This window comes from Mesoplodon mirus (assembly GCF_964341445.2).
Source record: "Mesoplodon mirus genome assembly, chromosome: 18".
NCBI classification, from domain to species: Eukaryota; Metazoa; Chordata; class Mammalia; order Artiodactyla; family Ziphiidae; genus Mesoplodon; species Mesoplodon mirus.
The window spans coordinates 2,051,557-2,077,189 of NC_138994.1; the positions used below are offsets into that span (position 1 = coordinate 2,051,557).

At 44.3% G+C, this 25,633-nt stretch overlaps 1 protein-coding gene across 1 annotated transcript; it reads right to left on the reverse strand.

Annotated features, from left to right (window-relative positions):
- Positions 1–1,118: 1,118 nt before the first annotated feature.
- Positions 1,119–24,682, reverse strand: CALCOCO2 (calcium binding and coiled-coil domain 2). The gene is given in 16 exon segments (XM_082604462.1): positions 1,119–2,966; positions 3,476–3,504; positions 4,984–5,110; positions 6,651–6,752; positions 8,082–8,198; positions 8,204–8,239; positions 9,457–9,465; positions 9,469–9,543; positions 9,843–9,965; positions 10,472–10,541; positions 11,175–11,263; positions 12,334–12,459; positions 13,269–13,402; positions 13,559–13,661; positions 17,892–18,081; positions 24,622–24,682. Coding segments are annotated over 15 exon segments (1,494 nt in total). The 5' UTR covers positions 18,072–18,081; positions 24,622–24,682; the 3' UTR covers positions 1,119–2,792.
- Positions 24,683–25,633: the final 951 nt, after the last annotated feature.

The window sequence follows — 25,633 nt, forward strand, 5'->3', positions numbered from 1 at the left end:
TTTACCAAATATCTTGCCAACTCTCCCTTCTCTGATTTTAGGTTAGCTTTCCTTCACCACTCACACTCATGTATGCCAGGGTGACTTTTTTCCCCACTGCTGAGTGAGTGAGTGTGCTAAGGTAATGCAAAAACGTTTAAAGGGCTTTCCAGGTGGCACAGTGGTTGAGAGTCCGCCTGCCGATGCAGGGGACACGGGTTCGTGCCCCAGTCCGGGAAGATCCCACATGCCGCGGAGCGGCTGGGCCCGTGAGCCATGGCCGCTGAGCCTGCGTGTCCGGAGCCTGTGCTCCGCAACGGGAGAGGCCGCAACAGTGAGAGGCCCGCGTACCGCAAAAAAAAAAAAAAAAACAAAAACATTTTAATATTAGGAAAGAGAAGATGAACTAGGAAGGAAAATTTGTTGCCATAAGTACAAAGGTTCTAAAATCCAATTTAGATGTAGATACCATTTTGCTCCCACAAGCCGGTGTTTCTTGCAGGAATTTTACAGCTTTAAAATCTGTGGGTGTAAGAGGTGTAGAGGGGGGAGGCTGGGGTGATGACTGGATTATGTAAGAATGACTGTTTCCTTTACCACTAGTAGGTGCCTGGAGCATAATTTCTCCTTTAAAGCCTTGGTAAGAGCAGCTGGTTAAAGATGCTTTGTTTTACATCCAGCAAAAAGGCTCATTAACACCTCAACTGTTTTTTTGTACCAAGCCTGTGGAAGGGCTCCTGCTGCTGTTGATAATCACGGTGACCCTCAGGGTAGCAGGGGCAAAGGGGTGGGTAATTCACCAGAAAATGGTATTCACTGATTTGGGTTATGTGCACCACTGCTCCTCTCCATTCATGTGCTTAATTAAGAGCTGGCTAGTATAAAATAAATGAAACTGCAATTCTTCACTGGAACTATCTGGGGAGCAACAGAAATTCTGCAGGAAGGGTACCTGCCAGAAAACCTGGGTTACTGTCTCCCCAGTATATTTCTATTCATTCATTCATTTTTTGGCTGCGTTGGGTCTTCGTTGCTGCGCGTGGGCTTTCTCTAGTTGTGGTGAGCGGGGGCTACTCTTCATTGAGGTGGCTTCTCTTGTTGCGGAGCACAGGCTCTAGGCGCGCAGGCTTCAGTAGTTGCGGCATGTGGGCTCAGTAGTTGTGGCACACGGGCTTAGTCGCTCCGGGGCATGTGGGAACTCCCCGGACCAGGGATCCGACCCTTGTCCCCTGCACTGGCAGGCGGATTCTTAACCACTGCGCCACCAGGGAAGTCCTATATCTCTATTCTAGACTTTGTCTTAATGTCACATTTGATTCTTACGGGGCGAAGGCTTATGAGCCCAAGAGACCTCATAACGAAATGGTGATACGGGAGGAGGGGGAGTATAGTCTCATCTTCATTTTATCAAAGGAGAAATGAAGGTGAGGAGCTGTGACTAGGACAATACAGTTAGTCTAAGGCCTAACTTCAGTCACGTCAGGGACAACCACAGAAGGAATGCAGAGCTATAACTGGCTCAACCTGAGGCACAGCATCATGTTTCACATCATTCAAAAGTTTCTGTAAAAGTCTCTACAGTGACCAGCTGGCTGACTGCCTGGGAGTCATTTCCATTTGTTCAGTCCCTGGGGTGGAGAAAATGGAATTGCTTTCTTATAGTTCAGTTAGGCAGATCTGGATGGAGGGAATTGAAGTTAGTTCACAAAAGGTGCCCAAATCCACACCCTTTCAAAAATGCACAGCAAGTTAGAACAAGAAAGTCAGGGCTCCAGATTTCTCAAACTAATGCTTCGTCACCTCCCTCTCCACCTCAAGATAATGGCCAGGACACTCTTTTGTTGACTAGTTAAGACAGGTGAGGAGAAATCCTTGGTGGGGTCTATAATTCTGACAATCCTTTTGATTATACTTTCCCCACAAGCTTAAAAATAAAAAAACATGAACTCAAGGTTTATTTTAAATTACCAAAGTCCCTGAAGTAGAGAACTAGTTTATTTTTAGTATTAAAGCGATTAACAATAGTTCTCATTCTAACTTATCCATATTCAAACTCACCTGCTCAGAAAGTTGCAAACCCAGACAGTTTCTAACAAGTCCCACTAACCATTAAGAAAGGACTTACAACAATAATAGTTATGTGCACAGGAAAAAACCAGAGTAGAAAATGCCACCCAGAGGTATCCAGAGAGAAAGACTTTCTGTGAGTGAAACAATATGTACATGGTTCAGGAATGCTTCCACTGGGAGCTGGGAAACCAAGATGAGAAAACTTTGGGATCCAAATTGGATGTCTGGGTTCTTTGACATGCCTTTTTTGACTATTTTAAATCAGTTGGAGAAGGAGGCCTGAGGAGGAGGAAGAAATTCTCAACCTCTGATCAGTCGCCAGTCCCAGGGTTAGGACTGAGGACTGAGTACAAACACACTCAAGGCCTGACCTTGAATGGCAGTGGGACAACCTGGAAAACTACTCACTTAGTACTCGAGTCAGGTCTCCTGGGAATAGCCAGGTCCGCCCCATCCCAGGGCCTTTATGCTGGAGACCCTCGGAAGAATGGGCATTTTAGTTGAGAGGCTGACACAGCTCGAGTTATGTGACTTAAAAGGTACTAAACCCCACAAGGATGGACGTAACAGCCCTCAGCACTATGCTTCAGAGAATCGACATGACTCCACCTATAGGGCAGCAGGACTAAGTAAATCCCTAACAATGCAGGTTAGGCAGGATCTTGGGTCATAACTCACAGTAGAAGCTATAGGTTTTACTCTATAAAATCCATGTACACTATCGATCCAAGAGGCTGGGACACTTAGAGACCGTGGAAGAACTCATCGTCTTCAAAGATCTGCTTCTCTTTTCCTGGGAAGGTCTTGTCGCAAATTGGACAATTCAAACTAAGGGTCTGCGTGTGCTGCTCCAAGGTGTGATAAAACAAGTCATCAGCAAAGTCTGATTTGCAGGTGGGGCAGTTCTTGATGGAGAGCTGGGAGGAGGAGCAAAGAGGTCAGTCCGAACGTAAGCTATACGTGGCAGAGACTGTGTCTGACTTTCTACTATATCCTCAGCACCTAGCATCATGCTTGGCAGATGGTAGGTGATCAAGAAATAGAGGATGAATAAACAAATTCACATTTGGAGATACTCACTGGGGCGTTCTCTAACCCCAGGATTGAAAGGATGTAATACTGCCTGGAAGGGGCACTGGACATACCTTGTTTGGCTACCTGCCTGGTTCATATCTCCTCCCCAGTCCTGCTACCAAACTCAATTCACAGGTGAAAATCTTCAGTGGAACACTGATGGATGAACTGTGTTTTCTTCTCCCCGCCCTAACAGGCTCTCTCAGCTTTCGGCACTGACCAAATTGACCCTGCTGACTTGGATTATCACAGTGAACCAGTCTCCCTGCGGTTCTCCCGTGAACTGGATGGAGCAGGAAGGGAAATCTTCTCAAAGATTTGCTGTGGGCAATCTCATGAATCAAATACTTACCAGGCTGGGGGCAGAACTTTCTTGGATACCTGAAGGTAATAAAAAAGATTTCATTCAATGAAATGCATCCCTAGAATACATTCTCCAGCTGTGTTCTAGCAGCTGTTTTTTGTAACCCTCATTGTTCCCCTTCTGAATCTTTAGCTCTCATCTATACCATCTACTTTGATAGAGGGGATCGAGGTCAAGGATAGCGGGAAAAGAGGAAAAAATAATGAAGTGGCATTTTCAGTAGCCATTATATAATCAGAAAAAAAACAATAAACCTATTTTCAGTGTGGAGAAAATGAGATTTTAATGAAAACAGTAATAATTTAACATGGAAATAGTCTGAGAATAGATTTTAAGACCAAATCCACACAGTTATTTTTTATTTTTTTTAATTTAATTTAAGTTAATTTAATTTTTTTTTTGCGGTAAGCAGGCCTCTCACTGTTGTGGCCTCTCCCGTTGCGGAGCACAGGCTCCGGATGTGCAGGCTCAGCGGCCATGGCTCACGGGCCCAGCCGCTCTGCGGCATGTGGGATCTTCCTGGACCAGGGCACGAACCCATGTCCCCTGCATCGGCAGGCGGACTCTCAACCAGGGAAGCCCACCACAGTTATTTTTTAAATGAAATGTTTAAAAATATTTTTAAGGAAGAACAGGGCTTCCCTGGTGGCGCAGTGGTTGAGACTCTGCCTGCCGATACTAGGGACACGGGTTCGTGCCCCGGTCCGGGAAGATCCCACATGCCGCGGAGCGGCTGGGCCCGTGATCCATGGCCGCTGAGCCTGCGCGTCTGGAGTCTGTGCTCCGCAACGGGAGAGGCCACAACAGTGAGAGGCCCGCGTACTGCAAAGAAAAAAAAAAAAAAAATGTTAAGGAAAAATAAACTTGTACCCCTGCCTGTTGCAAAGATCAGATTGTGACTGTTAAGAGAACAGGACTGCTTTAAACTGTCGCAAAAAAGCAAATGAGGTCTCATATCGCTTTTGGAGATAAAAAAGGAGGAAAGTTCCCTGTTTGGCAAAGACATCTGACACCGGGTCCTTCAATGACAAGACTGGTTGTCACCCCATTTCCTGTCCTCCAAACCACTCAGGAGTCTCTGTTGAGCACATCCCTGCTACCCTTGGTCAGGCCATGGGGGTGGCTGCCTAACAGCCCATCCTGGCAGTCCACCTCTCATGCTTCCATTTCCAAATCTTAATTAGCTTCCTCAGCTTTAGATGTATGTATCTTCCACACAGAGACATTTCTCTGATGTATGTATTTGGAATACAGCCGCGGGACTCAATTTGTATCTGCTGCCTCTAGGCGGATGATCTTATTTGTGTCTTCTAGATTCAGATTTATGTCTCAATTAACACTTCTTGCCTGGCAGTCTGTCTGTTGGGTACTCAGCTTCTGCCCAACACGTCTTAACAATGAGGCTGGTCTTAATTAGCATTTCAGATAAAGAAAAATTTATTGGAGGAAAGGGATGCAAGCAGGGGCCTCCAGCTCGAATGGCAAAGTTGTCTTACCAGAATATGGGTTTCCATAGACAAGTCCTGGGTTTTGTCTTGCACCTTCTTGATTCGAAGTAGGCGCTTGATACGGCGAAGAGTCATAATTCAGACCCGTGTAACTCAGCTGTGGGTTGTCCTCCATCTTCAAAAGTTAAGGATAGAGTATTTACAGAGACATGTTAAAAGACAACAACAAATGGCCACAAGGAACTGGCCAGAGATGCCCATTACAGGTAGTTCTCAATGAACAATGTGGCACTGGAGAAGCCCAAGAAATGATAAACCATAATTCTTCAAAAGGGGAAGCAGCAGCCTCAGTATTCCAAAGATCTGAGTTCTTAATATCTGAATTTACATAAGTATTGAACTTTGTTTAGAATGAATGCAAAAAGGAATTTTAAATCTTTAAATAAACACCAACTGAAGCGGGTACACAAGTTGTATGGATATGTGAGGGTGGTGGGAGCTGTATTAAGATTGAAGCTGTTACACATTATTGAGAGCAGAATGCTTCTTTTAGTCTCCTTCCTAGAACAATTTTCTTACATAATGTGAATATTCATCTGATATAATCTTCCCTCTTCATGTTTTATCCCATTAAATGGATGTGCCAACAGAGAGTGAGAGGGAAGAAGAGAGGGATGAAGGGAAAGCGCGCGAGAAAGAATGTGAGCGATCAAGCCACGGTGGGGGGGACAGGCAACACTTAAAGTTCTTAGAAAGAAGAAAATCAGGAAATCTCCTCTTAACACCTTAAGAGGGTTTTACTATAGTTCTTAACAAAGCCTCCAAATACCAGGCCTTTTTCTTCTTGCTGCAAAGCTGTGTGCGTTCTTCCTTCTCCATCTTCTGCACACCCCTCCCCCACCCCCAGCCCACACCATCGACTATTTCAAAGTCGAGGTACAGCTAACTAAATCAAGAGGACGAGAATGACAGGACCAGAAACAGACCCCAAAGTCTTTCTGCAAAATGGAAACACATTGGCATAAATGATATGATCAAAGGTAGAAATGATCACTTGAAGGCAGAGCCCAGAAGGGTTATGGAGAGGGTAGAGATGGAGAATGGCTGGAGGTGTAGATTGGAGGAGCAGCCAGACGCATGGACACCTGCTCTTTGATGCCAGCGAGCACGTGAGAAGGACTTCAGGTTCAACCTTTTTATTTGCTGGCATCATCCTCAATCAATCAATAATGACGTGTTTAGCATATACAGCAGAAAATAAATACTGATGGATGAATGAATGCATAGTATTTATTTGGGGCCTACCATGGGTCCAGCACTGGTACAGACCACCACTTCTGCTCCTGGTTTGGCAGCAGAGAAAAAGAAAAAAGTTGTGCTGAAGGAATAGGGTCCCTCAGCTAGCACAAAAGTGATGTAGGATATTACTCCCCAAAGACAATACTTACAACAGCTGTGGAGCTAAAAGCCAAAATAATAAGCTAGATCTTCATCAGGGCTGTTCCTTTCAAGGTCACTACTGCCATGCCAAACAAGCTTCAGTCACAGAACAAAGAATGGGTTTTGCGGTAGATTAGGAAACCAGATGAAATGTACTCTTTGTTTGGGAGCAACTGTCTCATCCAATGTCGCAGAAAGGGCTCCTTTGTTTAACTTTTTATTTATCACCACATCTCCGGGGCACCCTGCTCCTTCCCTTAAGAAGTCTTCTACACACTAACATCATTTTCTTCTTCCATTCTCTCTTTCTCTTTCTGCAGAACATTATATATAATCTTGTCCTCACTCAGTCTTTTTGACAGGTCAAAGTTCTGGTCCTGTCAAAAAAAAAAAAATTAGGGGCTTCCCTGGTGGCGCAGTGGTTGAGAGTCTGCCTGCCGATGCAGGGGACATGGGTTCGTGCCCCGGTCTGGGAAGATCCGACATGCCTCGGAGCGGCTGGGCCCGTGAGCCATGGCCGCTGAGCCTGAGCATCCGGAGCCTGTGCTCCACAATGGGAGAGGCCACAACAGTGAGAGGCCCGCGTACCACAAAAAAAAAAAAAAAAAAAAAATGAGGATTAGGACCACCTATTGCAGCCTGGATCCAAGGTGGGGTAAAACAAGGAGAGATCATAGAGGATCTGGCTTTCCAAAGTGGTGGGACTGAGGTGGTGAAGGAAATGGGGGTGGGGAGGAGTGGTACCATGGAGGTGATGCTGACTTACAGAAAAATGACTTAACAAAATGCCTGAAGGCTTGGGCTGGCATCAAGATGCCAGTTTCTTTTGGTTTAGCTGGGAGTAAGTGACCAAAGAGAGAAAAAGTTAGCTTGGGGAAAACCTCAAGACTGGCTTAACAGAATTAGGGATAAATTGAGCTTTTTTTAACCCCACACAACCATGGAAACAATCATCATCTTTGTCTTGAATAACATCTCACCCAACACAGCATGAAGCACTGAGTTGGGCTGGTGTGACTCCCTCCCAGTGTGAAGACAGGCATGTGGACTCAAGTTACACTGAGGAAGAAGGAAGCCTGGAAGGCATTTATCCAAGGCTACAAGGAACCCAGACTGGGGTCCTGGGCTTCCCAGTATGATGGGTTCACCTGACTAGTTTCATGGAGCCAAAACTCATAGGCATGCTTCAGCGCTTCCCGACACCTGCCTATATACATACACATGCGAATACCTCACAAAAACACTTTAAGCTAATCCTATTAGTTGTGGGGTGTTTTTCAAGATTTTTTATTTGAATGCTGGTGCCCAAACTGCTGTGCGCTTCTAGCCGACCCTGAGGTGGTAATGCGAAAGGGGGCTACCCGATGACAGTGCTGACTGCAGGCCCCTGGCTCCCCACCCCCACTGGCTCCTGCTGGCTCTTCTGGTCCTGGTTCACTTCCTCAAAAGGCAGAAATAAGAAAGCACTATCTGAGTCTGTACAGAAACCCACTCAATGGTTATAAAAACCTTCCCTGAGACCCATGGCTGAGCTGGGGCCTCTATTTCTGGGGACCTCCAGGCTGGTTTCTGGCCCCATACTCCATCCCTCTTTTTAGCAGAGGGTGTATTCTCCTTAACGAGAGTGTACAATCCTCTGGGCTTGGTCCAGGAGCCACAAAGCTTCACACCCTTTGCTTCCTGGGCCCCTCATCTCTGTCACCTACCCGTGCGGCAGCCCTGAGTTGCCTGATCTGTTTGCGGAGCCATTGACACTCTTTGTACTTGTCTAAGAAACAGGCTTTCCCGGCCTCTACCTCTGCCTTTAGGCGTTCCACCTCCTGTCTAACTGCTCCTCTACTGCTGTTTTCTTGTTCCTAGGCTCCTGAAGCCTAAGATACATAGTCCTCAGAGTTAGGGGCCTTCTGGATGCATGAGGAATAAAGAATTGCTAGCAGACAGCTGGGGAGCCCCTGGATCTTGAAAAGTATTCCATGAAAACCAAGGCGCTTCAAACCTTTGAATGGCTATAGATTATTTAAAGCAGATTTCTTTGTTACATCAGAGGTCACAAATTCAAAAGTGCCAATAGGGGCCTGGCAAGTAATGGAACTGAATGAAGGAGTGGGATGCAACGAAACAGTGAGGACGGCAGCCACATGGGGAACGCGTGACCCATCTAAAGGGTCAGCAGCTACTCAGCTCCAGGTACCGCTACTGGGTGGGAGTGTCGGCTCATATGTTGCTTCTTTTCAAGAAGCTGGAAATACAAATTTCTTTTAACGGGAAATGTTCCCATTTTTAAGTGTTGGTCACCAAACACCATCTAGAACAAATAAAACATTCCTGTGGGCTATACTTAACCTGTGAGTTGATGATTTTCAAACTTTGTTGCATCTATTCTTTATTATATAAGCTAAACTACGCAGTATCTTATATACAGTAGGTACTCAATAATCGATTGGATAATGATTGAATGAATGAATGATGCATAGAGGATATGAGTTACATTCCCAATAGCTGGATATTCTTCACACATCAGGGTTTCTCATGTCCTTACAACAGTTCAGAAAATGGAGCTTCTAGGCACCTGTGATCACCATGAGACCTCATTTCCAACAATATATTATAGGAAATTATTAGTCAATTAGGCTTTCATTACTATATTACATAGCTCAGAATAATTTATAATGATGATAATTGCTAACATTATATTAATTATAACAAAATTTGACTACTATAATATCTTCTAATTGTAGAGCTCATTTTACAATCATTAATTTGTCTGCCCCGACAAAACCTCTTTAAGAAGGGGGCAGGGGTTATTCTGTGTGATTCCTGGCCCAAGGCTCTACTTATTACAACCTCTCATGAAGTTTAACTTCCAATGTTCCTTTTCACTCGTCACATATTAGAAATGCCCACCTCTCCTAAACAGTCTGTAAATGGCAGATTCTCTGTCCCTTTGGGTAGAGAGAAGAAAGTCCAGAGGTAAATGCTCTTCTCATCTGTGTCATTTATCCTGTCTACCCCCTGAAAACAGGCCCTATCCCTTCCTTTCTTTAGGCTCCCTCCCACATAGTCATCCAAAGACAGACATGCCGTTAACTCCTATTGTTTCTTCGCTGCAGTAGTTTCTTTCTGCTTCATCTCCTCCACTGTCCATCTGAGCTCCTTCTGGTGTTCCCTCTGCACAAAAACAGATTTCAGTACCACTGCTGGGAAAACACACACACGCACACGCACAAGCACATGTGCGCATGCACTGGGGAAAGGCCTGCTAAGCTAATGAGCGAGCACGGTGCAGAGAGAAAAGCAAGTCTTCTCTTATTAGTTTCTGAGAAAAGCCGTTAGATACCTCATTTCAGGTGGCTTCCTCTGAGACCTTTCCCGCAGCCAGTGACACCGAGGTATATGACAGAGCAAAGAAAGAACAATGTATATATTTTTTCACAAATGCCTAAAACTATTTTGTTCCATGACTTTACCTGTTCAGTTAAACTGACAAAGAGCTGGTCACTTTCCTTTTTCAGGTGCTCCAAATGCTCTGTTTTATCTTGAACTCCCTGAACAAGCTTCTCCATTTCTTTCTCTTGAATTGACAGCTGGGCCTAAAGCAAAAATAGTGAATATAACCAAAATAAAAAAGAAGGAAAACTAAACAGGAACAATGCTTTTAACTGTACAGTAACATAAAGAGATGTGCGTCCCCAGCAACTCCCAACTGCCAAATATCCCTAAGAACTTCTTCACTCTTCAGCTCTACCTTACACCTGAGAATCTAAGACTCAACTGAGTAAAATCTGACAAACCACCCTTTAAAGCCCCTCTTTAAGGCACAGCTTCCTAAAAAAGAGAGCAGTTCTGCTGCTACCTGCTTTACATTCCAGGCTTTTTAGTAAGATTTTGCTTGAAAAGATTTTGTAGCTAAAAGAAAAGTTAAAAAGGGTGTGGAGGGCCAAGAACGGAAAACACACACCCTGAAACTGTAGTGTGATACTCTGAGAGATCCACCACTAGGCACTCAGTACAATGAGCTGCATCTTCCTGGGCCACCACAGTGGAGCGGTGCCAAGGCTAAGAAAATATACTTTGGCAAAGGTTTGGCACTACCTACCTGAAGCTGATCCACTCTGACTCCCATCTTCTCATTTTCTGAGGACATCTTCTGGTTTTGTTCTTTCAGCCTGTGGAAGTGGAGATGACTAAGTGAAAAAAAATACTGATTCTAGCTCAGCTCCCCCAGACCTTAAACGATTTAAGGCTGCCTTGGCCCTAAGCCTGCAGAGTTATTATTTTTTTTTATTTTTTATTTTTTTATCGATTGATTGATTGATTGATTGCGGTATGCGGGCCTCTCACTGTTGTGGCCTCTCCCGTGGCGGACCACAGGCTCCGGACGCACAGGCTCAGTGGCCATGGCTCACGGGCCCAGCCGCTCCGCGGCATGTGGGATCTTCCTGGACCAGGGCACGAACCCGTGTCCCCTGCATCGGCAGGCGGACTCTCAACCACTGCGCCACCAGGGAAGCCCCTGCAGAGTTATTTTTAAATCCACTAGTCTCTTCTTCAGTCCTATTTTGGCTTCCTGACCTCAAACTGCAAGTGTTCGATACTTAACATTAATACTTGAATTCAGGTCACTTGTCCTTACAATTCTGGTACTAATTCTCTAACCTAGAATCAAAGAGCTCATGAATCCAAGAGGGAGAATCATACCTACCACTGCTATAACAGGAAGACTGTTCTCCAATCTAATCTGACCCTGCCTGAGGGTGTCTATAACACAGCAGCTCCTCCCACTCAAGAGCCACACTCACTGGAGAAGCTCTGTCTCCCAGCAGTCCTTCTGCTCCTTCATCGTCTGCTCCAATTTCTTATTGATGCTCTTTAGGGTTTCCAGCTCCTCCTGTAGATTGAAACATCCAAGGGACTTAACATTTCTAAGATAGTGTTTAGTATCTCAGGCAGCCAACAAATATTTATTGAGCACTTATTATACGTGAGGCGTATAGCATGACACAGCAGTGAATGAAATATCCAAGTAAAAGGATTTCTATACTAAAATGTTCTTAGTATGTTCTTTCCATATTAAAAATACATCTACCTTAGGAGTTTGGGATTAACACATACACACTACTATACATAAATAACCAACATGAACCTACTGTATAGCACAGGGAACAACTATACTCAATATTTTGTAATAACCTATACGGGAAAAGTATCTAATATATATATATATAACGGAATCACTTTGCTGTACACCTGAAACTAACACAACATTGTAAATCAACTACAACTCAATTAAAAAAGGGAAGAAAAAATACATCTACCTAATTTCTCTTCTAGTGGAGCTTATATTTGTCCATTAATTCATTAAACAAATATTTAATGAGTGCCTATTACACACCAGACACTCTTCTGGTACTGCAGACACAGCAGTGGGCAAAATAAAGGTGCTTTTCTCCTAGAAATGTGCTGTCCAATTAATTCATGAAAGCCACATACATAATTTAAAAATTTTAGTAGCAACATTAACAAAAGTAAAAAGAAACAGATGAAATTATTTTACTAATAGTATATGTATTTAATTCATTAAATGAAAATATCATTTCAATATGTAAACAATAAAAAGGAAATCTCTAATATATTAAAATCTGTGCCAGATATTAGTATAAGGGCGTGAGATCACAAGAAAAACAGAAAGTGATTCTGATCTCCATCCTCCAAGTTCACCTTTTTTTTTTTTTTTTTTTCCGGTACACGGGCCTCTCACTGTTGTGGCCTCTCCCGTTGCGGAGCACAGGCTCCGGATGCGCAGGCTCAGCGGCCATGGCTCACGGGCCCAGCCGCTCCACGGCATGTGGGATCTTCCCGGACCGGGGCACGAACCCGTGTCCCCTGCTTCGGCAGGCGGACTCTCAACCACTGCGCCACCAGGGAAGCCCCAAGTTCACCTTTAACCAGCAGCCATACCTGCTTCTTCTGGAGCCTAGCCTGCATGTCTGAGTTCTGCTTCTGGAGGCTGACACAGCTGTCCTTCAGCTGCTTGTTTTCTTCGCAGAGCTCCTTGTTGTGCTGCTCGATCTCTTCCACCTCGCCCTACGAAAGAACGTTCCATAAACTCGTATTTGGCCCTTTACAGCTCAATGGATAGTCAAGTCCCTCTAGCAGAAAATTCCCATAGGCTGGGATGGTTAGGGTCTAGCTGATTCCCACTCACTGTAGTGACATCTGTGTACCCCAAGTAGAAGCAGCCCCTCAGTATGTAGGGAAGGGGGTAAGAGAGGTGTGTCTGTATAATTGCAGCATTGAGGCTGCCATAACCAAGAAAGAAAGATAAACAAAATTAAGGCCACAAAAAGTTAAAAGGCGGAATGACAGAAGAACATAGTTTTTTCTTGCAAACACTTAGTATTGTCTGTCTCTCCTCTCAGACTTAGCTCCCTGAGGCCGGGACGGGGTTTTAACTGATTCTTCACTACATCCCTAGTGCCTACCAGAGTGCTGGATGGAAGTAGGTGTCCTGTTAAATAACTGAGCAAGCAAATGAATCTGAGAGATACAAAGAAGAATATCTGGTGTGTCTCTCCTCAAAGGAGCTTATAAAATTTACTATGGCGATAAGATGTGCAGATGACAAAAATTAAGTAACTGGGAAAGTTAAATAACTGAATGTCAACTGAGTTACAGAAGTTTTAGAGAAAGGAGAAATCACTTATTGTTATGATCCTTGTTAACATTCCTAAGTCATTCCCTTAGGAATGGCGGGTTTGAATGGGTACTGTATAAAGCTTTCCCAACAGTTATCTGTTAGACATTCAGTAAAGGCTTACTGACTAAAATTCTACCCTATCCTGGAATTGCTACTCTTAGTGGCAGGAAGGGAATGAGATGAGATGCTCACAGACCTGAGTGGTAACAACCAGGATGTCCTCCTCATTCTCTGGACGTAACTGGAAAGGGATACTTGCCCCCCGGACCACACCATCCTGATCCACATAGCAGAACTGGTAATACTCATCATCCTTGGGCAGGTAATAAGCTGAAAACAGAACATGATTTTTAATCCAAAATAAGGTCTATTCAGAAAACTCAAAATCTGGAAGTCTTTTATCTACCCCAGAAAGCTCAGGCTCGAGGGAATTAATTAGTCTTGGCTGCTAGCTGTCTTCTACCTTCGATCCAGTATTTTTCTCACCTTTGAATTGGACCTCCTGCTGTTTGGCAGATTTGCTGTTTAGGTCAATGGGCAGAGTAACCCACATGAAGGTGTAGTACTCACGGGTTGTCTTCCATCCCACCTGCAATGACAAGAGGCTCTTGTTCAGCATCTGAAAGTGCTCAGGTTTGGGCCATGTCTTCTTAAAATGCACTTTCTGTTATGTTGATTTTACAACAGAGTAAGTTCATTATGATAAGATCTACCCACAATGGATCAAATCTTGTTTTTTGACTTATGATAACCATATATACAATTAAAAACTGCTATGCACACACACAGTCTAAATTACTTTTCTTAGAAGGAAACAAAAACTGGCCATTCAACACCCAGGACAAGAGTTCCAAATATTGTATCTCCAAGTCAGACACAGAACTGAGAGTGATTGGGAAAAAAGTTGTGAGGTTGTGAACCTTGATCCTGCTATTTTCCTACAACAGTGTTCTTGGAACTTCTTAATCAGAAAGCACTTCTGATCTGCCCTCTCCACTGGTTCGTCCTCTCCTGTGTCCAATTCAGTCTTGTCACCTATACCAACCCGGTTATATCACTGCGTTTAAAAGTGCATGTTAAAAATAATGTGTGTGTTGGGGTTGGATGGACAAGCGAGTTCTTAGACTATGAGGTACCAGATAACTGAGTCCAATCTGTAGAGTTTTCTTTCTTCAGTGTTTTCCTTAATGCATGTTTAATGAAGGCTTTTTGGTGATAAAGGTAACAACAGTAATCCGGTAGTCATAAAGGCCCCTTCTAGGTATGGAACGCAGTTAAGTCATAAGATATAAGGATACTGTAAAATATGCCTCAGAGCAGAAAGCTGGCTAAGTGGAAAATACTCTCACTAAATGTGAAGAGGGGTAAAAGACGGCTCAAATCCTACCTGGAAGATAAGAGTATACCGGAGAATAGAAAAGGAGCCATTGTGTCTTCAAGGGGAGAATACTCGGCAAATAAGCAAAATTACATTTATTGCCATATTGTGACCCTGCCTGAGCCCAGTGGGAAGAAAAAGAACTAAAAATAAATTCCATGTTCATATACTAAGGAATCAGAGCAGGGTTGAAAGGCTGTAAGTGCATCACACATACTAGGGCATGTTTTAGTGTCTCATTAACACCCACCCCATTGCTGTAAGCACCTCTGAGCCACTGAAACCTGCGGAGGTGCAGGAAGCAGGAATTTTATGGAGTCTTCTTTCACATCCTGGAGTTTCTTAATGCACTGTGACCAAAATATCATCTAGGAAGGCCTAAGAATTACTGCTGCCTTGGAACAAGGAAGCAACTTCCAGTCACCTGCGATTTCTGTCCCTGGCTCTCCCATCCGAGCAGTCCTGGTCCCAGCCTGCTTCTTGTGGTATGACATTTCCCCTCCCTGGAACCTTGGAACATCGCATAAATGCCCGGGTAAAGGAGAGTATGGAGCACAGGGCTCTACGTCGAAGGAAGAAAAGCTAACTCCCATCCACTTTAGGCTTTATCACTGGTGGTAGCTTTCACTCTGTGGAGAACATGCAGCATATTGCACGTGCAGAGACATTTTGTGAGTGCCTACCTGGTGTGGGGACCAGTGGTGTTAGGGCAGATGACGAGTTGAGGGGCATGATTAAGACTACACTGCAAGGGGCTTCCCTGGTGGCGCAGTGGTTGAGAGTCCGCCTGCCGATGCAGGGGACACGGGTTCGTGCCCCGGTCCGGGAAGATCCCACATGCCGCGGAGTGGCTGGGCCCGTGAGCCATGGCCGCTGAGCCTGCGCATCCAGAGCCTGTGCTCCGCAATGGGAGAGGCCACAACAGTGAGAGGCCCGTGTACCACAAAAAAAAAAAAAAAAAAAAAAGACTACACTGCAAGAACACCAGGAGCACTTTAGAAGTGAGCTAGGAAGTACACAGCTTTACAGTCAGCCCTTAATTCTCTAACTGACCATCTGCTGTTCAAAGGAATTCAGCAGAAAAGAGGAAGAAAAGCAGAGGTTTGGGAGTCAAACAAACTTGCTTCACCGCTAGGAGACCTTGGGAAGGTCACCATCTTGAGTACATTCACTTTATTCATCTGTGCACAAGCAATACTATTACTTACCTCAGGGGGCTGCTGTGCTGTAAGGATTAAATTAGAAAACACACACACACACACACACACACACACACACCCTCATCAAAGACCTAGCACATCATATGTTCTCAAAAAGTTTGTGTTCTCTCTTTATTAGTCTTAAACTTTTCTTGCACACTTTAGGGTAGATGTTCAAATCAATAGCTTTGTGGACAATGAACATCAGAGGCCATTCTTTGGGTTAACCACAATTTCCTTATTGTGGTATGCAATACCTCTGAAATGAATGAAGTATAGATGCATTTAAAAACAATGCTTTTAAACATTTGTTTTTAAAAAGAATAAGACTGGGCTTCCCTGGTGGCGCAGTGGTTGAGAGTACGCCTGCCGATGCAGGGGACACAGGTTCGTGCCCTGGTCCAGGAAGATTCCACATGCCACGGAGCAGCCAGGCCCGTGAGCCATGGCCGCTGAGCCTGCACATCCGGAGCCTGTGCTCTGCAACGGGAGAGGCCACAACAGTGAGAGGCCCGTGTACCGCAAAAAAAAAAAAAAAAAAAAAAAAAAAAAAAAAGAATACACCTGCCAATGCAGGGCACATGGGTTCAAGCCCTGGTCCGGGAAGATCCCACATGCCGCGGGGCAACTAAGCCCGTGCACCACAACTACTGAGCCTGCACTCTAGAGCCCGAGAGCCACAACTACTGAGCCTGCGTGCCCCAACTACTGAAGCCCGTGCGCCACAACTACTGAAGCCCGCGTGCCTAGAGCCTGTGCTCCACAAGAGAAGCCACTGCAACGAGAAGCCCACACACCGCAACAAGAAGTAGCACCCGCTCGCCACAACTAGAGAAAGCCCTCACGCAGCAACGAAGGCCCGACGCAGCCGAATAAATAAATAAAAATAAATTTATAAAAACAAAATAAATAAATAAAAAGCATAAGACTCTCATCTGGTTTAGAGTGAAGTCCCCACTGGAAGTTGCTCCGGCTGTCCCTCCGGCTGTCCACTACCCCCACCTCTAAACACCAGCCTTGTTACCTCCAGCTTCTATCATGCTATCACTTAGCTTGGAATTCCAAACAATTAAGGAAAAGGAATTCGATGAGGAAATGTGAATTAGCATCAGCTCCTACACAGGGCACTCAAGAACAATGTCTGATTTTAGGATGAACAGCCTTGGTAAACAAGCACATGACATACTGAGGTGTCAAAACAAAGGTCACTCATGTTGGGGCTCAGCAGTGTAAGTTACTTACGTTTGACCTTTATCTCTGTCTCTGTAAATAGGACGATTTGTCATTGTGGTGTGTGAGTGAGTGAATGAGTGAGAGTGTGCATGTCTGTGTGTGTCTGTGTGTGAGGGGGTGTCGGAGACAGAGATACAGAGCGGGAGAGAAGAAGAGCTAGAGAGTGAGTTGACTATAATAAAAAGTACCATTTCTGTACTTGAACTGACAGGGCATTCGACACTGGAAGAGGAAACCGAGGGAGCTCATCAACTTTCCATTCTTGGAAATCTTCACAAAGAAGCAGGACACGCTTATTCAGGAACAAACTTCTTGGATGCAAAGCTATAGGACAAGGTAAATCTTCAGCATCCTTTCCAGATTTGTAACACTTATATTAAAACAAATTGAACACTGTACTAAGTAAGCAAGTGACGTTTAAATTCACAGATATTAGGGCTTCCCTGGTGGCGCAGTGGTTGAGAGTCTGCCTGCCGATGCAGGGGACGCGGGTTCATGCCCCAGTCCGGGAGGATCCCACATGCCGCAGAGCGGCTGGGCCCGTGAGCCATGGCCACTGAGCCTGCGCGTCCAGAGCCTGTGCTCCGCAACGGGAGAGGCCACAACAGTGAGAGGCCCGCGTACCGCAAAAAAATAAATAAATAAATAAATAAATAAATAAATAAATTCACAGAAATTATATAAGGGGCCACCTACCCCAGTTAAGTCATAGGTGAATATTTCAAAATAGGATAATTTAAAAAACATTTACATTTGGTCTTTGAAAGTATAATAAAACTTGTGGATTGTATGATTTGCTATCTTATTTTAGCTTAAGCCTGAAATTAAAATTTGAGTCCTACAGCACATGCTGGTGTGTGTAGGGAGAAGTGCTAGGGAGCTTACTTTAGGATTTTAACATTGGCCACACATATATGCAAAATGCTTATAATACAGAGACAGACACACACTCAGGTAACTAAGATTCACCTCTAGTTCCCAGTCACTTGGTACTAAATTAACCACTTACTCTAAAGATGCCAATCCAATCCTTTCGACGGGGAACGAAATGCTGGGTGAGGGTGTAATAGCATGTGATGTCCCCTCCAGGGATGTAGAACTTCTCCACACTGTTAAAGATGACCTGAGAGAAATGACAATGGTCCAGCAAGACAGCTGATGTGGCGGGATCTTCTATTGTCTCTTCCATGGTAGGGGTCCTGTTATGAGATATGGGATAGAATAAGGCTCAGAAAGGTTGTCTGAAATGCTGGAAATTTCTGGGCTCTCACCCAGGGAACACTCAGTTCGGGGCAAGTCAGTTAAAGCAAAAGCCTGACAAGTATTGAGAGCACACAACTTGCTTTCGGTTTCACTATGAGCCACTTTGCATTCATAACCTCCTGTGCTATAAGAATTTTCTGAGTCTCTGTGACCTCTTCACCACAGGCCCCACCACGCTCACATACCCTTGTTCTCTGCTCACAGCTAGTTTGCCCCCCTTCTTCTAAATGCCTTAAGTAAGGCAGCCTAGAGGTTCCTGAGCTGGGAACTGTTAAGACTTAGATTCTAGATTTTTCATTCCAACAAGCCCTGTGACTTTTGGAATGTCAATTTCTCTAGATTTCAGCTTCTCTATTCAATTTCATTTATCCTGTAATTATCGGGTCCTTCTATATATGAAGGCACTCTGCTAGGAGCTGGGGATGGGTGCAGAAAGAAAGATAGGGATGAGAGAAGGAGATTATTTGACATGCAGTGGTGACGAGCATGGGTTCAGAAATCAAAATGTTGGGAGTTCAAATTCCAGCTTCATCACCTATTAAACGCGTGCCCTTGGGTAGTTTACTTAACTGGACTCTGCGCATGGTTCCTCATCTGTAAAATGGGGCTAATAACATCTACCTCATTCTTTTTTGTGTGAGCATTAATTGAAACACAGGCATACCTCGGAGACATTGCAAGTTCAGTTCCAGACCATCTCAATAAAGCACATACCTCAATAAAGCGAGTCACACAATTTTTTTGGTTTCCCAGTGCATATGAAAGTTATGTTTACACTATACTGTAGTCTATTAAGTGTGCAGTAGCATTATGTCTAAAAAAATGTACATACATTAAAAAATACTTTATTGCTAAAAAATGCCAAAAATTTCCAAAAGTAACATCAAAGATCACTGATCACAGAGCACCATAACAAATATAGTAATAATGAAAAAGTCTGAAATATTGTGAGAACTATCAAAATGTGACACAGAGACATGAAGTGTGCAAGTGCAGTTAGAAAAATGGTGCCAACAAACTTGCTCAAGGTAGGGTTGCCATAAACTTTCAATTCTGTAAAAAAAAAAAAAAGTATCTGTGAAGCAGATAGGTATGCCTACAATGTACAGTGTCTAGTCCTTAAATCAGTACCTGCCATAGAGTAGGCAATTCACACAAAGTAAAGGCTGAGTGACAGAATAAAGCACTTGCACAAAGTCTGGATAAGGAGAGGGTTTAACAGATGTTAGTGACTATTACGTTTGTGTTTTTTTTCTTTTCTGTCAGTCTTTGCCGTCAAAAGAGTCCCAATCCGATATGGAGGTTAGATGAGAATTTAAGTGACTGCCAAATAAGAATAAGGGCAAAATGCTCTTGGGTTCAAAAGAGAGAGAGATGAAACTGGTTAGGAAAAGGAAGAAAAGCTCCCAGGAGTGAGCAGAATCCTAGATAAGCCCTCAAGGAAGATTAGAATTCTGACAAATGTGTTTGGGGGTGAGGAAATTCCAGATGAATGAAGCAGCATGCATAAAAGCAAAGAAAAGGAAAAATGCAGCCCATGTTTGGGGGACAGCAAGCAAGTTTGGATCCCTATCTATAAAATGGGGATAGTAAGCTGTATTTCACCTTTCTAGGTCATAGTACAGATAAAATGTGATCACGGATGGGAACTATTGGGGAGATAAAAACAATACACAAAAGAAACAAAGTCTTTTGAATTGTCGGGACCTGATACTTCCTGCCCCTCAAAAGCCACATGCCCTGTCTTCTAAATGCATTTAGTGAGTCTATGTTTCTCAGCCCAGAGTTCTACTGGGCAATGAAAACAATACTGCAGCTCTACACAGCAGATGAAGAAAGAGCTGTACATTTGCAAACACTACTACGTGGTATCTTACAAATTCAGCTGTTAGAACATGTTGGAAGATTGTACCCACAGACACACACACACACACACACACACACACACAATAACCAAGAAACCACAGTAGATCTTCTAGCTCTGCCCCACGCCACTTATTTCCTGGTTGTATTTTGAGCTCTAAGCAAAACAGGCCTCCTCTTCCAGCTCCCCCAGAAGTCAATTTTTTCACAGAGAAGGTAAGAGGACTTTGAGGCACTGAACTGTCTGTTCTCCAGACTGAGCTAAGGAACTGAGAAATGTACTAGCTTTCTGGTCTGTGACACAGTTTGGCCACATCCTCAACCTCAAACCTCAGATCAGTTTTTCTAAGCAAGAAAGAGGTCACATTCCAGTCTAGGCCAGTACTTGTTCCTCATGATAAGCCGTTGACTACTGATCTGTTGGATGCTGTGGGAGGCTGGGCAGGGAGGTTTCTCAGCTCGCAGACCCCTGTCTTTCCTAGTGGTCTTCAGTCACACTGAGGCCAACATAGCCCCTCTGTCCTAAGCCTGGAGCACCATTTATCTGAGCACGTGACCTAATCTGTCCTTTACTGTGGATCATGAGAACACTCAGGTAAGAGTGAATTCAGGGCCTGTCTCTCAATTAACCTAAATACCATCATACACCCGTTCTTTTCCTTCATAACACTATCACCACTATATACACAACGAAACACCGAGCCCACAGCAATCACTTATTGGTATGTACTCATAGTACTTACTCATTGAATAAATGAATGAATAAGAGAGATATGCAATTCATCAAAAAGTGAAAGGAAGGGGCTTTGTAGGTAAACAGTGGTGTGAATGATGGTGGGGCTAACTCTTATCTTTAGCCCTGCTCTTAATCTGTTGGGTACCTTTGGAGAAGCTGCTGTGTCTCAGCTTTCTCTTTTCTACAATAGGGTGAGGAGGGAGTTCCCTGGTGGCCTAGTGGTTAGGATTCTGGGCTTTCACTGCTGTGGTTCGGGTTCAACCTCTGGTTGGGGAACTGAGATCCTGAAAGAACCTCACTGAAGAAAGGACAGCATACATACACAAAATGACATGAAAGAGCTCATATTCTGAGGCCAATGGAAACTTTATCTCTTGTCATTCATCTGAAAACCTAACATCTGTCTGGAAAAGTCAACAGCCTTGGCTCCTTGCTTATCCAAAACGTAAGAGACTCCATGAAGTTTCCCGTTTCAGAGATCTCATCACATTCCCAGAAGGACTCAGGGGGCACCCAATGGCACTCTGGGTGTTCGGAACTCAATCATTCTTGAAATAAAAAACTCTTCTGCCAAGACTGCAGAAGGGTTTGAGGAGGTAGAGTGAAGAACAATAGTGGCTTTTCTGGTTCTCACCAAAGCCGACGACTTTTAGAAACGGCCATGGGTAAACCTAGAGCATAACCATGTCCATCGGAACTGGGTCAGTGAGCAGGTATCTCATTCAACTTTTCCTGGAAGGAAGCTACCTACTGATTTTTAAGGTCAGTGATCCTTAAAGCTTGTCCTCCCTCCCAGCAATAAAATTCCCTGGGAGAAATGGGCTCCGACAACGGCTTGGGGAATTGCCTTTATGACAAAGCAGTCTAGAAATGACTGTTCGCGGCGGGCGGGCAGTAAGGATGCGGAAGGAAAATCAGAATGATTTAAGCATCAGCTCCCGTCCTTTAACCACTCTTCCCACCATAGAACCTGTCCACCATCCTCTTCTAATTCTGGCAATATCCACACAGACAAGGAAGAGAGAAGAAATACAAAAAGAGCAAATGTTAAATTTAGAAACCTGGAGTCGTTAAAAAGCAGTGGGATGAATCAGGCTCCCTAGAAGTCATGGAATGGTATTCCACTTAATTCCTTACTCCTACCCTCAAATCAAAGACTGGCCACATAAAGAGTGACCAGGGAAAACAAACAGAAAATTTTAAAAACAAACCATCAAACGTGGGAAAATAAGGCAGAGATTCCACAAACTGTCAGAGGCACTTTACTTGGACTCTGACACAGTTGTTACTTTTTCTTTTTTTTTTTCAGCTCAGTTTCCAAAATGATTAGGGTCCTCAGAGGAGGCAGGCAATAACAGGCAATATATTTTAAAATGAGTCTCCTGAACTGGCTCCTGGCTTCTAAGAAAACCTGACACATTTTCATCTAATGAGCTTCTCAAGTGTAAAACAGTACTCCCAGGACTGTTCCATGAGGGCATAGATTCTCTTCTATTCTCTTGAAGGAACAAAAAGCCAGTTCTACTCCTGCTCTTTCTGAATCAATCTGTAAACTATGCTGATACGCTTTTTAGCAGAAAAATTGAAAAATGTTGTTAGGCTTTCTGTCTTTTTTTTTTTTTAAGCTTTCTGGTTTAGGTTCTAACAGCGCAAATATTCAACCAAATCAACTCACCAATTTTCCTAAAGATTCTTCCTCATGTATGCTGAACCACAAAGAATAACCTTATAAAACGACAGCAACAGAAACTAAAATTCTAGCACAAAGAATGCCCAACATTTTTACATTAGCCTTTTATACCAGTGGGCACATGGTTCAAGAGAAGTGAAGACTATAGATAAGTTTCTCTGGATCAGTTCACGGAAGGAAACCAAATGAATCCACAGCCAAGAGAGAAATGCCAATCAGTTCTTCATTTGGGAATAGTAAAAACAAAAATCAGTAAAAACTAAACACACATTCAACCTAATTCCTTCATCCTTCTGCTTACTTAAGTTTCTAAACTACTAGCAATTAGCAAAATGGATGAACTGATTTGAGTTCCACTCCCCCGGGCCCTGGAATAGATGCTTCCACAAAACTACCCTTTAGAGAACACTGACAATAGATATTATGGATGTGTAGATGGCCCTGAGATGGGGAGCAAAAGCACAGACACATAGTCACTGGTCCTCAAATTACGAGAACCACTTGCTCTAATCCAAAGTTTCCGAGTTCATTCCAGTCCCTTACCTGAAATCTTTCCAGTGCCTTAAGTAAATTTTGTACCCCCAGGAGACGTTTAATACCTAGTTCAGTAACAACTGTTTGGATTAGCTGCCCGGCGTATTGTAAGCAGCCTTCAACCCACATACCACAACACCACGGTGCCAACAGTACTAGGGAAGAACAGAAAAACTGTTCTGGGCAACAACCAGGAGAGACTGCGAAAAGCTCCGAGCTGTGGACTAAATCCGCATTTTATTCCATTTTCCTTTACTGAGATTTTATACTTTTTCTGTGAAAAGGGTGATTCTTCTAACCCTTGAAGTGACCTGGGCAGTGACAGTGTTTGAAGTGTAGTAGAAAGGGGACTAAGCTAGGAGCCAAGGGACCTGGGTTCCTGTCTTAGTTCTGCCACTAACTAGCTCTGAGATCTTGGCCAAGTCACGCTACCTCTTTTTAGGCCTCAGTTTCCTCATCCGTAAAACACATGGATCAGGCAAGAAAATCTCTAAGGAACTTTCCAGCTCTAATGATGACCCCAAGTGAAGGAAAAAGGAAATGAAAGAGTTTAACTGTTTTTTCATCTAAGAAAATGAGGAAGCATGGTATCATATTAATAAGCACAGTCAAAAATTTTAAAGAGCCCAAAGACCACATGACTTGTTAGTGTTACGTAACTCTTACTCCCTTTCTTAGGGTCCTTTCCACTCCACAGCTGTCATTTCTGCAAAAGGGGAGAGTTTCAAATAGAGGCCCTCTGAAAGTATCTGTGAAAGTGACTCACCTGGCTATTCCTTAATCATGTGCTCTACATAATCTACAAAGACCTACTGTATTAAAAGTCTTTTGCTTTTAACAGTTTTTGCAGTAATGGAGATGTTATAATACATCGCTTTTGTATTATTATTCTACTCAGCTCCAACCATGGCCACTTGTTGGCTTACATCAGAAGCAAAGAATCCAAGTGATAGAAAAAAGTTTAAATGTCCAGGAGGGGTTGAAATCATAACAAATTAGAGTGGGAACATTAGCCCCAAACTAAATTGGGGCGGGGGGGAAGATGGGGGGGATGGTGGGGAGGGAGGGGCTACCGGAGATCAACGGTAAAGAAGCAGGTCACCGCCCCCCAAGTGCTCTTTCTTCTCGGTCGTCTAGAACATCTCCTCCAATTACAAACGGCCTCAACTGAAGGAAGGGGGCTTGAGGGATCAAGACTGGGAAACTGAGGCCCAAAGAGCAAGTAACTTGCCTAGGGTGACTGGGCGAGGTCCGCCCTCGGCCACAGCCACCAATGACGTCAAGCACGGGGATTAAGGAACCAGCACGACCTCGGCCGGCGAGGCGGGGGCATGACGCCGTGACTTCAAGACCCTCACTCGGGTCAGAGGGTTCCTTCTGCCCCAGGAGCCGCCCACCCGGCCCCGGGCACTGAAGCCCTGCCCTCCTCGGGGAAAAAACTGCCCTCAACCCTCCAAGGCCGCGGAAGGGCTCCAGGGGCCCCATGACGCCACTCTCACTTAACGGTCACCCTAGAAAGATGGAAGGAGGTGAAAACCGAAACCAGCCGCACCACTGCCCGCCCATGGCCCTTTCTCAGGACTGGATGTGTGAAGTCGGGGAACCCGAGGGCCCAACTGCCCCTAATTGCCCACCTTCACTCCAGGGACTCACCGGGGGCTGCAGCCAGCGGCGGCGCACGGGACAGGGGCGGGGCTGAAACCCCAGGGCAGAGCGGTCCGTCTGACCCCGCCCACTACGTCATAACGGTCAGCAAGCCCCGCCCTCACCGCGGTGCTTTTGGGGACTCGTAGTGTTTAAGTGACTGGGACCCAGGGTTGCTCCGCAGCCCTGTATGGTTTTCCCCAGTCTGGAGCAAAGATCACAGCCCAAGGAGCCTACTTCTTTCCCTAGAAAGAGCCATTTACCTTCCTTTAAAAAAACATTTTTTTTTCTTTTAGTCCTGAGTGAAAGCTCCATACATTTGAAGGGCCATTGAGAAGTCATCTTCATTTTTCTCCTGCTCCACGTAATACTTCACTAAGAGTCTTATAGATGAGAATCTCGTTGTCATTTAATCATGCCTCCCACTTGCCCCTAAAGGAGACCCAGCAACCTCCCTGGGTAGCCCAGTTTGTGTTTCATCATTACCCCTCTAGAAAGAAATTATTCTCTAGTGTTAACTCTGTTAAGGTAGTGCGCTTCCTAAACGGAAGAATAAACTCAGCAAGAATCCTGCTAAGTCAGTTTAGAGAAAATTCCCCACCCTTGATATCTGATCAAACCCTGGCCTGCCTTCAGCAAGAATCCTGTAAGTAGGTTTAGCAACAATTGCCCCACCCTTGATGTCTCCTCTTAGTAATTTTCTATCCACTTGTCCTTATTGTATTTGGAGTTGAGTGCAATCTCTCTCCCCTATTGTGATGTCCCTATTGCAGTAGTCCTGATTAAAGTCTCTTTTACTGTTTTATCAAGTGTCAGGATAATTATTTCTTTTTAAAAAAATTATTTATTTTATTTATTTTTATTTTTGGCTGCATTGGGTCTTCGTTGCTGCACATGGGCTTTCTCTAGTTGCAGCGAGTGGGGACTACTCTTTGTTGCAGTGCGCGGGCTTCTCATTGTGGTGGCTTCCCTTGTTGCGGAGCACGGGCTCTAGGCACAGGCTCAGTAGTTGTGGTGTACG